Source organism: Corvus kubaryi, unplaced genomic scaffold, assembly GCF_017639235.1.
Source record: "Corvus kubaryi isolate FWS band 111438036 unplaced genomic scaffold, C.kubaryi_AGA036_p1.0 71, whole genome shotgun sequence".
Lineage (NCBI taxonomy): Eukaryota > Metazoa > Chordata > Aves > Passeriformes > Corvidae > Corvus > Corvus kubaryi.
In genome coordinates, this window is record NW_024582059.1 from 4848880 (window position 1) to 4863906 (window position 15027).

A 15027-nucleotide genomic window follows, 5' to 3' on the forward strand; every position below is an offset into this window, starting at 1 on the left:
CGGGGCCGGGGCCATGGTCCAGGCGTTCGTGCTGCTGGCGCCGGGCGGGCCCGCCGGCCACGGCCCCTGCCGCGTGCTGTACGCGCGCACCTTCGGGACCCCCCCGGAGACCGCCCTCGGGGGTCCCCGGCAGCGCCTTCGCCGCAAGGAGCAGCTGCTCGTCGTGGCCAGGTACCCGGGAAATCGCCCTCTGCAGGAATCCCCTTCCTGCGGATGCTGGGCTCGGTGGGAGCCTCCCATCTCCTGAACCTCCTGATGCCCTCCATCTCCTGAACCCCCTGGATTTGTGACACCGCATCCCTCTCCTTGAGAGCCGTGATACACCCTTTTTTTGATGGGAGGACTCCTGGGCTTTGCTGGACCCCCAGGGCTGGGACACTTATTCCTGAGGGGAGCCTGGGCCCGGTGGGACCCTCAGAACTGTGGCAGCCCCCTTTTCGGGGGACATGGCTCAGCGAGAGCCACAGGACCATGCCCCCCATTCATGAGATCCGCCCTTGCTGGGGATGCTGGACTCGGCAGGACTTCCGGGACCCTGTTCCCCCAACAGAGGGGTCACTCTGTCCCTGTATGAGGCGGGGGTCCTTTACATGAGGGTCCCTCTTTTCTCTTCCAGGCAAGTGGCCTCGCATTGCCAACTGCTTCAGTCATCCTTGGGGCACCCATCCTCCCCACAGCTCCCCCAGCTACCTGATGAGCCAGTGTCACTCCAGGATGCTCCAGGGGGTCTTTTCCAGATGCCCCCTGGAGACCCGTTCCCTGAGCGGGTGACAGTAGTCTGGTTATCAGTGCTGGCCCTCGCCTTTGCCTTGGTTTGTGAACCCCAAGAGAATCTGTCATTGGCTGAGATCACCCTGCGGCGCCTGGCTCCCCGCCTGCTCCTCTCCCTGCGCCTCCTCGGCCCCGGCGCTGACGTCCTGCTCCGTCCTGATGCTGCTGATGGCCTCCTGGATCGTCTCCTGCCCCATGGGCAGATGCTTTTTCTCAACGAACGTTTCCTCCAGGCAGTGGACCGGGAGCTGGGCATCAAAGCATCCCGCTGAGCTACAGATGATATTCCCGCCCAACATCCCCAGATATGTTTTGGGGATGAGAGACAAGGGAGGGATCTGACATGATCACCAAGCCCTAGTGGGATGGATGAGAAAAGTAGTTCTGGAATAAAGAGCAACGAGCCAACTAAGAGCCGGGTTTTAATCCATTTATACGCTGACAGTATAATAAGAGAGCTAATAGCTATCCCCATAAATCCATCTGGAGCTGGGACAGTTCCATGTTCCTGTGCTGTTTTCCTGCACCGCGTTCTGCACCACTCTGCATGCACGTGACAGGGAGCGGAGGCTCCACGTGGCTGTGAATGGACGCTAAAAGAGGGACCCCGGATTGTGGTTACCCCAGTTGGGCACTGTGGGGCAGGCAGGGGGCCTCCGGCAGGGAGACATGGCTCTGGGATGGGATCTTGCCATGGGACACGGGGTGTGCATCTGGCCCCAGGGCATCAGGGTGTCTGTGTGGGGGATTAAATAAACAGGCAGCAGGGCAGGATGTAGCCGTGTGCCTGGCACAGCAGGGTGGTTGTCCCCAGATGGTGCTGCTTGGGGCCAGGGGACCCATGTGATGCCCTGGGAGGTGGCAGGAGCTGGCACCCACCTCCTGAGCTCTGCAGGGTGCAGTGGGGAGCAGGGTCCTACCCTAGCAGTTTGTGGGTGCTGGGAAATCCAGGGAGCCAGGACCTGGCGTGCATGGCTCTCCCACCAGTGTGCCATGGAACAGGCTGGGCACTGCCAGGCCCTGGAGAGGGGCAGTCACAGGGCCAGACCCCAAAGTGCTTCCCCTTGTAACTGCACCAGTAAAGCTGGAGCACCTGAGAAGGGGTGCTGGGCACTGGGCTTCAGCCACGATGGGTCTCTGGCTGTGATGGGGCATCTCACTGTGCTGGAGATGTGGGGGTGATGGAGCCCAGTGTGGCATCCCATAGGGAGCACTGAATCTCAGCAGGCAAGGTACCGTCTTCACCTTCCTGTGCGATAGCAGCTGTCATATACTGCACCCACAGCTGGGCTTGAATACAACCAAGAGGCAAAGAGACATTATCTTGGAGTGTTTCAATGGTGTTAGCAATTAATTTTTGATGAGAATCAACTCGAATCCGAATGTATGGGCCATTATTGTGTATGCGCTCATAGGATTCCAGTTGCTGGATTTTAGTATCACCTGGTTTATGGACAGAATTCCCTTGCAAATCAGTCACCTGAATTGGACCAAATGGTGTAGTTTTTTGTGGTGTGATTTACTCTCTACTCTGAGGTGTAGTAGATGCAGGGGGAGTTTAAGGAGATAAAGAATCATCTTTTCCCTGATTATCTGTTGTGGGGATCACCCTGTATGTTTCCATCCCGTGTAAGTCTGCTAGACTTTTCCTGGAATTTTGATCTCTCAGTCACCATATATGGTACCTTTTTAGTAGCAGTTTGCTGACCCTGACCATCATCTGTGTTTCAGCTTTAATTAGGGATCATAATGTTATTTCCTCATCATCAGCTGAAAATGCAAATGTTACATGTAATTTTTTGTCAGAGTAACAGACCCGTTTACTGTCTTCCAACTCCCTCATTGGATACAATTTCTGCAAATGGTCCAGATGCTAAATCCTGCACTGGTGCCTCCTTTCCCAGAGACCCCACTGACCTGGCCTGGGCCAGGCACCACTTGGCTTCTGCTTCTCCTTCTCCTTGATCTCCTCCTGGAGCAAGAGCAGCACCTGCTCCATCATGGTGAGTTCCTGTATTGCACAACCTGCTGGACCACATCATCCAGGATGGAGAAGATCAGCTTATTCAGCCCTTTCCTAAAAGAGGCATCAAAGGAGCACCCAGGAAGGCAGGAGGGAGGCACACCCTGCTTGCAGCACCCTCAGCCAGGTCCCAGCCAGTCTGGTCCCCACCCAGGACAAGCAGGGACACTGCAGGGCAACACAGTGCTCATGGAGCAGTGGGGGGAGAGAGGCAGAGCCCACTCCAAAACCGTCCCAGGCCCCAGCTGCTGGCACTTTGAACCTCCTTCACATCCTCTGTGCTCCGTAGCCAAGCCAGCTCTCGTTAACCATTACAGCCTGGGCACGGAGGAGGGTGGAGGTGCCAGGGTTCCTGGGCACCAGGGCACACAGAATCCTGAGAGGTACAGCTGCACCAGCGATGGGCCTGGGTGGCAGAGCTGTCCCTGCAGCTCCACAACCCCATGGCACTCATTGAAGGGGCTGTAGCTGGGGGAGAAGTGCAGACAGGTGGGAGGAGAGGTGATGCTGGGCTCCATTCCTGACCCGTCATGGCTTGGGCTTAGTGCATGGCCAGCATTCACGTTATCAGGGTGGCATCCTGCCAGGGATCAGGGCATGCCCCTCTGGCACTGGCAGTACCTCTGCCACATGTGATCCGGGCTGGACTTTGCCTGATGGGGCACTGCCCTGGGCACAGTCCTGCTACAGGATCCAGTACTGCCCCAGGCACAGTCTTGGTACAGGAGCCTGCCAGTCCCGAGGTTGTGGAGGCTGCCAGCAGGGAAAACAGCCAGTGCTGTGTGGACCCACTGCTAGCCATGGAGCAGAAAGATGTAATCAGGCAGGAGCTGGGAAGCCTCCATGGCATCCCCCTCTTCAAGAGCTTCATCGAGGGCTGGCCACAGGTGAAGGCTTTCCAAGCCCGTCCAGACGACCTGCTCATCTCCACCTACCCCAAATCTGGTGAGTGGTCCTGGGGAAGGGTGCAGGGGGGATGGGGTGACACCAGCCTTTGCAACGCTGTCCCTGTGCTGCAGGCACAACATGGCTGAGTGAGATCATGGACATGATCTACCACGATGGTGATGTGGAGAAGTGCCGACGGGATGCCATCTACAACCGCGTGCCCTTCCTGGAAATGAAGGTCTCCAAAGGGCCGAGTGGTGAGCTTCCCCAGCCCAGCTGCCTGGCTTGAGTGGAGAGGAAACAGAGCCAGGGTGGGGGTGAGAGTGCTGGGGCTCACACCTTTCAGTCCCCTGTGCCACAGGTGTTGAGCAGCTGGAGAATACCCCATCCCCACGGCTAGTAAAGACCCATCTCCCGGTTCAGCTCCTCCCGACCTCCTTCTGGGAGAAGGACTGCAAGGTAACATGGCAGGTGCCCCCTGTTTCTCTCCCCGTCTGGGTTGCTGGGGAGGAAGCATCACTCTGTACCTCCCAAACACATCCTTGGCTCTCTCCAGATTATCTACATGGCCCGCAACCCCAAGGATGTTGTCATCTCCTACTACTACTTCCACCACATGGCCAAGATACACCCTGACCCTGGCACAAAGGCTGAGTTCTTGGAGAACTTCATGGCTGGCAAAGGTTGGGGCTGAGCCACAAGATGCCCACCCTGAAATGCCGGTGGGAAGGACATCCCCCGCTACCCCAGTTTTCAGTTAATCCCTTGACCATATCCCACAGTGGCCTACGGGTCCTGGTACAACCACGTGCGCGGATGGTGGGAGAAGAAGCAGGAGAAGATGCTCTACCTTTTCTATGAGGACATGAAGAAGGTGAGAGTGGGATGGAGGGGAAGGAGCCCTGGTTGCCCCCCAGCTTTTTTGGCAGTCTCCTCATGTCAACCACCCTGCAGGATCCACGACGGGAGGTGCAGAAGATCTTGCACTTCCTGGGCAAGGAGCTGGCGGAAGGAACAGTGGAGAGAATCCTGCACCACACCTCCTTCCAGGAGATGAAGAAGAACCCTGCTGCCAACTATGAAACCATGCTCCCCACCATGATGGATCACAGTGTCTCCCCATTCCTCCGAAAAGGTGGGGTTTGGCCGGTGGTGGAGGATGTGGGAGGGATGTCCCTGGATTGTATTTCAGCCCCCATCTGTGGGTGCAAATATTTCATGTGTGAGGATTTACCCCACTTATTTTCTCACCCCCAGGGATCTCAGGAGACTGGAAGAACCACTTCACTGTGGCCCAGAATGAGCGCTTCAACCAGCACTACCAGGAGCATATGGCAGGCTCTGACCTCCACTTCCAGATGGAGGTGTGAGGGGCTCATCCCGCTTCCCAGGAGGACTGTGCTTCTTCTTGCTCTCCCAGTGGGGAGGGTGGATCCAGATGGAGATTCTTGCACTAATTCACTTTTCCCTGTGCAATAAATTGTGATAAATGGAGGTTGAGCCATTGCCTGCAGGGAAAGTGAAGGGGGGGGGGGGGGCTGAACCCCCTGAATTCTAGGCAGTGTCTGGGAATACCTTCATGGTCCTCAGGACAGAGGGTGGGCACACAGTGGATTTTTAGCTGGTGATGTTCAGGTATCACCAGGAGTGGGCACCCAAGAACCACCACTGGCCCCTGTCAACTTGGGCTGCACCAGCGAATTCAGCGCTGCCACAGCCCTTGCGTGCACAGGAGCTTTCATGCTTCTGGCTTGTGGCAAGTTTCTTGACAGAGCGGGCGGTGGTGAGGCTCTCTTTGGCCCAGCTGGAGCTTGGCAGCCCATGGTCTGTGGAACAAAGGTGAAGGGAGGCAGCTCCCTGCTGGCATATGGCCAGGTTCAGCAACATCACTGTCCTTGCGGGATAGGGAGCACACCCTGCAGCCTCCAACCTGGCTGCTCCGTGCCCTTGCTCTGGGATGGCTGGAGCAAACCAGCCCCTGTCCCACTAGGCACAAGGGTGTGCTTTGGAACCCCAAGTTCCCCATTTTGCCCCATTTCTGGCCGGTTCTCTAGTTTCCAAGATTGCAGCTTTTTGGCAAGACAGCCTCATGGGGTTGTTCTGTCTCCAAAGAGACGCAACTCAGATCCAACAGCTAAAGAGCAGCAGTGCTATGAGGGGACCTGTTGCACAGGAATAAATCCTTTCCACACATTTATTTAAATGCCACTGGAGATGTCTTCCACTGGAAGATGTGCTTCCCCAGCTCCTGGTTTTGCCTGCCCTGTTTGCACACACAACCAATTTTGCTGGCATATGAACAGCAAAACACCTGAACACCTGCCATGGCATGTCCCATCTCACCGAGAACTTGGTCCTGGGGCCAAATCAGGGATGTTTCTCTCAAGGCTGCCAACAGCTGAGCTGCTGGCCCTGCCCAGCTGCCATCTCTCCTGCCCTTACCACTCCCTCCCGGCTCGGAGATCTCCTGTGGGAAGCAGCTGGGAATGAGAAGCATTTCACCACCAGCGGGACCTTTAAACACTTTTCCCAGAAGCGCTTGTGCTTTGCAACCTCGCAGACTTTGGACCCGTATTTGAGTGGAGTAGGGGTGCCACCAAAGCCTGAACCCCACATCCCGCCCGGAAGCCCCACATTGGTGTGAGAAGCTGGGGACATCCACGCAGGTGGCTCTTGGATCAGTACAGGGTGATGTTCAATCCCCCGGGATGTGGGTTGGGATTTCCTCCCTGTGTTTACCTCTGCGGGTGGAGGGGGAAGCTGTGATTTCCACTCCCGCTACCCGTGTGCGTCCCGGCGGGTGCTGAGCACGGACAGCTCATCACAGGCATCTGGGGACCGTCCCCATCCCCGCTTGCCCGTCCCCTGCACTCCTCCCACCGCAGCACCGGGACCAGGTCGCTCCAGGCTCGTGTCCCAGCGGTGTTCTGCACCCTCCCACCGCCCCAAGCCTCCATCTTCCACGCAGGGGAAGGCAATTAACAAATCCCACCCCGTAAGCGGCGGGCGAAGCTTTGCCTCCTCTCTCCCAGAGTACCCGGAAAAAAGGCAAGTAACCGGGGGAGGGGCTTTGGCCACGGTAGTTTCGGGGTGCCCTGGCCTTCATAAGCGGAGGGCCTGCCGGGGTGGGGGGGGCGGAAGTGAGGGGTACAGGGACTCCGTGTCCCCACAAGCCCCCGGGAGATGGAGCGAGACACCAAGCCTCTCTCCAAAAATCACAGCATGGGGGTTTTGCAGCTGGCATGTCCAGCGTTTCTATCCTGGCTGGTGGGTGGAAAGGTTTCCTGGAGAGAGTCGTGAGTCCTGCTCCCCCTTCATGTCTCTGCCAAACTCTCACTCAAGCCCCCTGAAAGCAAGGCTTCCCCGGGCTGCCGTACAACGGAGAGATGGGGAGCAAAAAGCAAAGAGAAAGCAGCCTAAAACTCCAGCCAGGAATGCCCGAAGAGCTTTTACTCTCAAGAACAGTGCTGCCAGCTTGGTATGGGCAGCTGCCCACTGCCTGTCTGACCTGAGCCCCCCAGAGCTGACCATGCCCCTCCACACTCCCTGCACCACCACCTGGGCCCCATAATCCCCACAGAAGACAGGTGCCACCTCCCATGGTGCCAGCAAGCAGGGCATGGTTTCCTTCCTATGGCTAGGATGGCTGGGTTCAGCAGGGATTTTGGGGCCCCCAGGGAAGGAGGTGGCCCTGTGATGCTCCTCACTGCCAGCCAGCCCTGCCACATGTCCCTGTTCCTAGCAGGATGGCTGATACGGACACCTACCTGCGGCAGCCCTGGCGCACCGTGTATGGCATCCCCATGGTCCATGCCTTTGCCCTCAACTGGGAGCGGATTGACACCTTCCAGACCCGCCCTGAGGACATCGTGGTGGTCACCTTCCCCAAGTCTGGTGAGCATCCCCAGGCACCAGAGAGGGACTAGGCTCAGGAAGAGAGGTAGCAAATTTCATATGCCTGGGCTGGGACCAGGGACATGCCAAAAGTCAACACTGGTAAATGGTGACCATCTGGTGCCTGACATGGGGCTCCAGTGGGAATGGCATCAGCTGGGCACCCAACATCTCCCCGCCAGGCACCACCTGGGTCAGCGAGATCGTGGACATGGTCCTGAAAGGCGGTGACCCAGAAAAATGCAAGCAGGATGACATTGTGAACCGGGTGCCCATGATGGAGTTTGCTGCCCCTGGGAAGTTGCCAGCAGGTAGTGGGGTGGCAGAGGGAGGTGGGTGGCAGTGGGTGGTGGATGGGGACAGGTTTGGTTTTGTATGGGAGGGCACTACAGTGGGATCACTCCTGAGGGAAATCCTTACAGGCACAGAGCAGCTGGAGTCCATGCCATCCCCTCGTGTCATCAAGACCCACATCCCAGCTCACATCTTGCCCAAATCCTTCTGGGAAAACCGCTGCAAGGTAACAGGCTGGAGTGAAAACACTTGGAGGAATCCAGCAGACATAAGGTGGCTGCCTGCCCTGTTAGGACCTTGCAAGTCCCCACATGCCAACAAGCTTTCTGCAGATGATTTATGTGGCGCGCAACGCCAAGGACGTGGCTGTCTCCTACTACCACTTTGATTTGATGAACAAGTTCCACCCACACCCTGGCACATGGGCCCAGTACCTGGAGGAGTTCATGGCCGGCAGAGGTGGGACAGGGCACCCCTGGGTGCGTGCAGGGGACCCTGCAGGGGACTGCCACCCACTGGCTGCTCTCCCCATGCAGTGGCATATGGTTCCTGGTACAACCACGTCAAGGGCTACTGGGAACGCAGGAAGGATCACCCCATTCTCTACCTCTTCTACGAGGACTTGAAGGAGGTGATGGGGTGGGGTGGATGGTGGTGTGGGGTCTGGGGGTGGCAGGAGGGGTGAGCGTTGGCATGTGTCCCACAGGACCTCTGCCGGGAGATTGCCAAGGTGGCCCAGTTCCTGGGGCGGGAGCTGCCGGAGGCGGCGCTGGACACCATCACCCAACACACGTCCTTCGAGGCCATGCGGGACAACCCTGCCACCAACTACAGCAAGGTGCCCTCCGACCTCATGGACCACGGCGTGTCCCCCTTCATGCGCAAAGGTGAGCGGCTCCGGGGGGCCTCTGGCGCACCGTCCCCCCGGCCCCTGCTGAGCCCGTCTCACCCGGCCACAGGCACCACGGGAGACTGGAAGAACCACTTCACCGTGGCCCAGAACGAGCGCTTTGACCAGGACTATGCGCAGAAGATGTCAGGCAGCGACCTGTGCTTCCGCACTCAGATCTGAGGAGACACCGCCGGACGGCCCCCAAATCCTCCCTGTGCTGTGACGGCACTGCTGCCGTGCCAGAGGCTCCTTCCTGTCCTCTGGGACTGCTGGAGAGAAATAAAATGTGCTCCCTAACCCTGCCATGGGTGCTCACTGCCCTGAGCCTGTGCTGATCCCAACCCAGCTGTCCCCCGGGGCTGCTGTCCTCTTCCTGGGTTGCGGACAAGCAGGTGTCACCCCTCAGCCACTCTGGTGGGAGAATTGCCAGCAGCAGCTCATGGGATCACAGAGGGTTTTTGCAAAACTGCATGTGGGGGAGGTGTTGGGTGGGTGTGGGCAGTGAGAGGTGTCCTCCCCATCCTCGCACAGCGGGATGCAGCCTGGGACATGTGGGGGAGAGCAGGACTGGTGGGGCTGGAGACGTCCACTGTGGCCCTGCCTGCAGGTCAGTGGCTGCCAGTTTGTCCCTGCACTCGCTCCTCCCTCCCGGCAGCTGCTGGGCTGGCAAACATTATTGCCCTCGGCGCCCTGCCTGTTTCCTTCTCCTTCCCGTATAACCGCTGCAAGGCCGCGAGTCTCCCTGTCCTCTGCTGTCCTCCTGGTGTCACCATCCCGGTGTTACTGTGCCCAGCACAGAGCAGCAGGTCTTAGGTGAGATGGGTGTCCTGGGGTGCACTGTGGGTGTTCTGCCTATGCTCAGCTGCACAGAGCTGCATGCTGTGGGGTCTAGGGTGGTGGTTTTGGGGTACTTTGGGTTTGGGTACAGTCAGCACCCCTAATCCTTCCCCTTACCTTGGGTCTGCTGCAAAACCCCAGGCACCCAGTTCCCTGCTCCCCTGGGGTGCTGAGGCAAGGGGAGAGGTGCTAGTCTAGCCTATTCCAGTCCTCTGGGTCTGCGTGATGCTGGCACACTGTGGGCACCCCTGCCCTTGCCAGGGCTCTGGTTGTGCTCCTGTCCCCACAGTTGGGACCTGTGTCCCCAGCAGTGGGTGCAGCAGTGGCCATGGTGACCTCTGGTCTGTGCTCTGGTGCTATCACTGCCGCTCCCTGAGCAGGCACGGTGCCAGGTGACCGGGTTGCCCTGGCTGGTGGCTGCCCTGAGAGACTGGGGAGGGCCTCCCCTCATCAGCCAGCCCTGCCATGTGTCCTTGTCCCCAGCAGGATGGCTGATCCAGATCCCTATCTGCGTCAGCCTTGGCTCACAGTGCATGGCATCCCCATGGTCAATGCCTTTGCCCACAACTGGGAACGGGTCGATACCTTCCAGAGCCGCCCCGAGGACATCGTGGTGGTCACCTTCCCCAAATCTGGTGAGCATCCCCAAGGCAACAAGATGTGCTGGTACTGGGTGGGCAAGTGTGTTGTCCAGCTGAAACCCACTGCCTGGGGGCATGCAGCACATTTGGGGGCTGTCAGGACAGAGTTTTGTGGGATTTCCCTTTTCCCCCATGGCATCTGGTCAAGGTCTGAGGGATTGCCAGTGCTGAGACACCCGATGTTGCCCTGGCTGCTCCCCTTGATGAGTTCTTTCCCCAGGCACCACCTGGGTCAGTGAGATTGTGGACATGATCCTGCAAGGTGGAGATCCTGAGAAGTGCAAGCGGGACATTATCAGCAAGAGAGTGCCCATGCTGGAGTTCTCTGCCCCCGGGAAGATGGCAGCAGGTAGTGAGGTGAGGGGGCACCCCACAGAGGCTGAGTCCCAAGGGTCTTTGCCAAGGGCCCACTGAGGAAGTGCTTTGGGATCCCCCAGGAACGGACCTGCTGGCCACCATGCCCTCACCCCGCGTGGTGAAGTCCCACCTGCCAGCACATATCCTGCCTAAATCCTTCTGGGGAAACCGCTGCAAGGTAATCCCGAACCCTGGTCCCTTCCCTGAGGGGTATTGCAACTCCCCTGTTTCCCTGAGACAGGAATCGCAACTGCTTCCTCCAGCATCCTAAGTGGTCATGGGAGTTCTAGGAGCTGGAGCATCCTCCCTATCCTGGGGGTCCTGGGGATGCCCCTCATACCTCCATGGCTCATCTGCAGATGATCTATGTGGCGCGCAACGCCAAGGACGTGGCTGTCTCCTACTACCACTTTGATTTGATGAACAAGTTGCAGCCGCACCCTGGCACATGGGCCCAGTACCTGGAGGAGTTCATGGCCGGCAGAGGTGGGACAGGGCACCCCTGGGTGCGTGCAGGGGACCCTGCAGGGGACTGCCACCCACTGGCTGCTCTCCGCATGCAGTGGCATATGGTTCCTGGTACAACCACGTCAAGGGCTACTGGGAACGCAGGAAGGATCACCCCATTCTCTACCTCTTCTACGAGGACTTGAAGGAGGTGATGGGGCGGGGTGGATGGTGGTGTGGGGTCTGGGGGTGGCAGGAGGGGTGAGCGTTGGCGTGTGTCCCACAGGACCTCTGCCGGGAGATTGCCAAGGTGGCCCAGTTCCTGGGGCGGGAGCTGCCGGAGGCGGCGCTGGACACCATCACCCAACACACGTCCTTCGAGGCCATGCGGGACAACCCTGCCACCAACTACAGCAAGGTGCCCTCCGACCTCATGGACCACGGCGTGTCCCCCTTCATGCGCAAAGGTGAGCGGCTCCGGGGGGCCTCTGGCGCACCGTCCCCCCGGCCCCTGCTGAGCCCGTCTCACCCGGCCACAGGCACCACGGGAGACTGGAAGAACCACTTCACCGTGGCCCAGAACGAGCGCTTTGACCAGGACTATGCGCAGAAGATGTCAGGCAGCGACCTGTGCTTCCGCACTCAGATCTGAGGAGACACCGCCAGACGCCCCCCAAATCTTCCCTGTGCTGTGACGGCACTGCTGCCGTGCCAGAGGCTCCTTCCTGTCCTCTGGGACTGCTGGAGAGAAATAAAATGTGCTCCCTAACCCTGCCATGGGTGCTCACTGCCCTGAGCCTGTGCTGATCCCAACCCAGCTGTCCCCCCGGGGCTGCTGTCCTCTTCCTGGGTTGCGGACAAGCAGGTGTCACCCCTCAGCCACTCTGGTGGGAGAATTGCCAGCAGCAGCTCATGGGATTACAGAGGGTTTTTGCAAAACTGCGTGTGGGGGAGGTGTTGGGTGGGTGTGGGCAGTGAGAGGTGTCCTCCCCATCCTCGCACAGCGGGATGCAGCCTGGGACATGTGGGGGAGAGCAGGACTGGTGGGGCTGGAGACGTCCACTGTGGCCCTGCCTGCAGGTCAGTGGCTGCCAGTTTGTCCCTGCACTCGCTCCTCCCTCCCGGCAGCTGCTGGGCTGGCAAACATTATTGCCCTCGGCGCCCTGCCTCTGCCCATATAAACTGCTTCCGTCACCCTCCCATTGTCACCGTCTCGGTGACATTGACCCCTCCTGGTGTCACCATCCCGGTGTTACTGTGCCCAGCACAGAGCAGCAGGTCTTAGGTGAGATGGGTGTCCTGGGGTGCACTGTGGGTGTTCTGCCTATGCTCAGCTGCACAGAGCTGCGTGTTGCGGGGTCTAGGGTGGTGGTTTTGGGGTACTTTGGGTTTGGGTGCAGTCAGCACCCCTAATCCTTCCCCTGACCTGAGGTCTGGCCCAGTTCCCTGCTTCCCTAGGGTGCTGAGGCAAGGGGAGAGATGCTTGGTCTGCGTGATGCTGGCACACTGTGGACACCCCTGCCCTTGCCAGGGCTCTGGTTGTGCTCCTGTCCCCACAGTTGTGACCCCTGTCCCCAGCAATGGGTGGAGCAATGGTTGTGGTGACCCCTGGTCTGTGCTCTGGTGCTATCACTGCTGCTCCCAGGCAGCCACGGTGCCACGTGACCAGGCTGCCCTGGCCATAGTAGCCTGCCAGGTCTTTGCCCATCTACTTCCTGCCCCAGCAGCAAACTCTCCCACTAATACAAATCATTGGCAAGCTTACTGGGAAAGTCACAGGGAAAGGCTTGCCTTGGGAGCACGAACAGCAAACATGAATGAAAAGGTGGAATGGAGAGAGCAACTCCTCCTTTCTGTGCTGGTGAGCCATTAGATAAGTCCCATCATGTCTATACCCTTAGGATATGCAGATTTGCCCATCACCATAGCACACAGCTTTCCCTGGGAGGTTGGACAGATGCTGGCAAGACAGGAGTGTGTCACATCTGCAGGGAGCTTGGGCAGGTCTGCTGCTGCTCCTCACTGTGATGCCATGATGATTTTTTGCCTTTTCTTTTATATACCTTTTATATAACTTTATGTATCCTCAGTGTTCTTAGCATGCATACATATAATTCCTTAAGTCCGATAACTTAGCATAATCCTAGTATTCATCCTAGAGGCCTCGCAGTTGGAGGCTGGAAAGCCCTACGCTATCCTGAGAAACCAAGGTCCTCTCAAAAACACATCCTATAAACTAAAATTAAGCCCATCCAGGAAGGAATTCCTCGAAATGGGGGAATATCACGCTATTCATTTAAACCTCTCATTGAGAAATCTTTGTTAGATATGCTAATTTACAAGGTCTATAAAATGGGATACGCGATCTGTCGTGTGTGTGCATTTTGGCACATTCCACCTTGGAGAAGTAGTGCACCATAAGAATCCTTATTAAATACCGAGGTAAAAACCCTTTTTTCCTTAACTGTGTCTGGCTCTTAATTTTTAAAACCAGAAAAAGTCATCAACTGTAGAGCTGACAAGGACAGGGTGCAGCACCTACTCTCCATCAACAATGCAGATTCCTAGCAGGGACACCAAGCTTGACCTGAACCTTCTCTAATTTCTTTATTGTTTTGGCTTTGCAGAGTGGAAATGGCTCCAGTGCCAGCCACCCTGGTGTCTGTTGTTTGCATGCCAAGGTGCCCCTGCAGCATTTCAGCAGCAGTGAAGAGAGTTGATAAAATCTTAAACTGAACTAAAAAATCCAAATGCAGTGCTATAAACCTAGCCCCTGGTGTTTTCATCCTGCAGTAACAGTGCAGAAGTATAAAGACACAATTTATTCAAGAAAGATGACTGTGGTGAGGCTATTTCATCTCACTAACTTTTGCTGGAGTTTCCCTGTACCCTGGGGATTACAAGCCTTTTACTGAGCACATGCACACGTGACTTTGCAGAATTGCTCAATCCTGTCACTTCTGCGTGTACTCAGGGATGAGCCAACTTTGACATTTTCCCAATATAGTAACCTCCCTTCCCCTTCCCAACCTGCCCCCCCCCCCCCAAAAAAAAAAAAAGATAGTCAAGACTTTGAAGTCTGCTTTCAGACCAGAAGCTGCTTCACTGCATTAAGTGAAAGGGAAAGCACAGAGTCATTTGGTGCTTCTTCAGGGCAAAAGCTTCCCTTTTCCATCCTGGCCCCGAGTTTTTGAGGTGCTGGCTGGCATCAAGGTTTTCTAGAAATCGAAGTTCCATGCACACCACAACTCCCAGCCAGCCAGCACAATGGTGAAGAGACCAGTGTGTGGAAAACATTAGTTTGCCTTGCCTAACTTTTGAATGAGGGGCTTAGCCTTGGGAACCCTGTTGTTTTTTAACAAGTCTGGAGGTTGCATCACTGTCGGCAGCACTTCTATTAGTAATGTTAGATGTGTGAAATACAGGCACTTAACACCATCAACTTTCTTCTGCCCCACTTCTCTCTCATTTGCTGGATTTTGTCCTCTAATCCTCTCAAAATGCTTGTCTTCTCTGATCTGAGTGATCTGAGCACCATCTTTAGAGCTGGCCATGGAAACAAGACAAATTTAACTGTTTGGTTCCCCTAGCAATAAGTCTCATTTGCTATGGAGGAATTCAATACTAAAGGGTTGGAAACAAAAACCAAATTCTCATCTAAGTTTTTATCCAGGGAAGCGGTCACAGCACCAAGCCTGACAGAGTTCAAGAAGCATTTGGACAATGCTCTCAGGCACATGGTGTGATCCTTGGGGCTGTCCTGTGCAGGGCTAGTAGTTGGACCTCAATGATCCTTGTGGGTCCCTTCCAACTCAGGACATTCTATGATTCTATGATCTGCTCTAGCCCACATCAACATGGCCTTTCAATAGTTGCTGGAAAAACTTTAGATTTCATATGGGACTTTACAAAACAAGTTAAATTGTCCTGAAAAAAAATCTCACTCAGGATACCAAGGTCTGGTAGTGCGGAGAGACTAGTGA

General features: G+C 56.7%; 4 protein-coding genes across 10 annotated transcripts; all 4 read left to right on the plus strand.

Annotated features, from left to right (window-relative positions):
* Positions 1 to 6: 6 nt before the first annotated feature.
* Positions 7 to 1183, plus strand: AP5S1 (adaptor related protein complex 5 subunit sigma 1). Its single transcript, XM_042049842.1, has 2 exons — positions 7 to 171; positions 617 to 1183. The coding sequence occupies exons 1-2, from the start codon at positions 14 to 16 to the stop codon at positions 1041 to 1043; spliced, it is 585 nt and encodes a 194-aa protein (XP_041905776.1). The 5' UTR covers positions 7 to 13; the 3' UTR covers positions 1044 to 1183.
* Positions 1184 to 1277: 94 nt separating this feature from the next.
* Positions 1278 to 5176, plus strand: LOC121674953 (sulfotransferase 1 family member D1-like). Of its 3 annotated transcripts, none has more exons than XM_042049837.1 (7): positions 1278 to 3739; positions 3814 to 3965; positions 4055 to 4141; positions 4239 to 4365; positions 4465 to 4556; positions 4637 to 4817; positions 4940 to 5176. In XM_042049837.1, exons 1-7 carry the CDS (start codon positions 3343 to 3345, stop codon positions 5050 to 5052), a joined length of 1149 nt encoding a protein of 382 aa, XP_041905771.1. In that variant the 5' UTR covers positions 1278 to 3342; the 3' UTR covers positions 5053 to 5176. The 3 variants fall into 3 exon arrangements, with proteins under 3 accessions (XP_041905771.1, XP_041905769.1, XP_041905770.1); XM_042049835.1 differs by having other exon boundaries at positions 3814 to 3939; positions 4029 to 4141; XM_042049836.1 differs by having other exon boundaries at positions 3814 to 3939; positions 4044 to 4141.
* Positions 5177 to 6187: 1011 nt separating this feature from the next.
* On the plus strand, positions 6188 to 9059 carry LOC121674954 (sulfotransferase family cytosolic 1B member 1-like). 4 transcript variants are annotated; one of them, XM_042049839.1, is made up of 9 exons: positions 6192 to 6348; positions 6651 to 6730; positions 7428 to 7576; positions 7759 to 7887; positions 7999 to 8096; positions 8203 to 8329; positions 8407 to 8501; positions 8577 to 8757; positions 8830 to 9059. In XM_042049839.1, exons 3-9 carry the CDS (start codon positions 7429 to 7431, stop codon positions 8940 to 8942), a joined length of 891 nt encoding a protein of 296 aa, XP_041905773.1. In that variant the 5' UTR covers positions 6192 to 6348; positions 6651 to 6730; position 7428; the 3' UTR covers positions 8943 to 9059. The 4 variants fall into 4 exon arrangements, with proteins under 4 accessions (XP_041905775.1, XP_041905773.1, XP_041905774.1 ...); XM_042049840.1 differs by lacking the exon at positions 6651 to 6730 and having other exon boundaries at positions 7425 to 7576; XM_042049838.1 differs by lacking the exon at positions 6651 to 6730 and having other exon boundaries at positions 6193 to 6348.
* A 99-nt stretch (positions 9060 to 9158) lies between these two features.
* On the plus strand, positions 9159 to 11819 carry LOC121674952 (sulfotransferase family cytosolic 1B member 1-like). Of its 2 annotated transcripts, none has more exons than XM_042049832.1 (8): positions 9159 to 9575; positions 10083 to 10234; positions 10461 to 10589; positions 10678 to 10775; positions 10957 to 11083; positions 11161 to 11255; positions 11331 to 11511; positions 11584 to 11819. In XM_042049832.1, the coding sequence occupies exons 1-8, from the start codon at positions 9298 to 9300 to the stop codon at positions 11694 to 11696; spliced, it is 1173 nt and encodes a 390-aa protein (XP_041905766.1). In that variant the 5' UTR covers positions 9159 to 9297; the 3' UTR covers positions 11697 to 11819. The 2 variants fall into 2 exon arrangements, with proteins under 2 accessions (XP_041905766.1, XP_041905767.1); XM_042049833.1 differs by having other exon boundaries at positions 9160 to 9575; positions 10086 to 10234.
* The last annotated feature ends 3208 nt before the right edge of the window (positions 11820 to 15027 follow it).

Bases quoted from the DNA above. Each gene is read 5' to 3' on its own strand.
- AP5S1 (XM_042049842.1), top strand. From the start codon at position 14: ATGGTCCAGGCGTTCGTGCTGCTGGCGCCGGGCGGGCCCGCCGGCCAC. The intron at 172-616 runs GTACCCGGGAAA...TTTCTCTTCCAG, and splicing joins CAGCTGCTCGTCGTGGCCAG to GCAAGTGGCCTCGCATTGCC.
- LOC121674953 (XM_042049837.1), top strand. From the start codon at position 3,343: ATGGCCAGCATTCACGTTATCAGGGTGGCATCCTGCCAGGGATCAGGG. The intron at 4,142-4,238 runs GTAACATGGCAG...GGCTCTCTCCAG, and splicing joins TCTGGGAGAAGGACTGCAAG to ATTATCTACATGGCCCGCAA. The intron at 4,557-4,636 runs GTGAGAGTGGGA...ACCACCCTGCAG, and splicing joins TCTATGAGGACATGAAGAAG to GATCCACGACGGGAGGTGCA.
- LOC121674954 (XM_042049839.1), top strand. From the start codon at position 7,429: ATGGCTGATACGGACACCTACCTGCGGCAGCCCTGGCGCACCGTGTAT. The intron at 8,097-8,202 runs GTAACAGGCTGG...AGCTTTCTGCAG, and splicing joins TCTGGGAAAACCGCTGCAAG to ATGATTTATGTGGCGCGCAA. The intron at 8,330-8,406 runs GTGGGACAGGGC...CTCCCCATGCAG, and splicing joins GGAGTTCATGGCCGGCAGAG to TGGCATATGGTTCCTGGTAC.
- LOC121674952 (XM_042049832.1), top strand. From the start codon at position 9,298: ATGCAGCCTGGGACATGTGGGGGAGAGCAGGACTGGTGGGGCTGGAGA. The intron at 10,235-10,460 runs GTGAGCATCCCC...TTCTTTCCCCAG, and splicing joins GGTCACCTTCCCCAAATCTG to GCACCACCTGGGTCAGTGAG. The intron at 11,512-11,583 runs GTGAGCGGCTCC...ACCCGGCCACAG, and splicing joins GTCCCCCTTCATGCGCAAAG to GCACCACGGGAGACTGGAAG.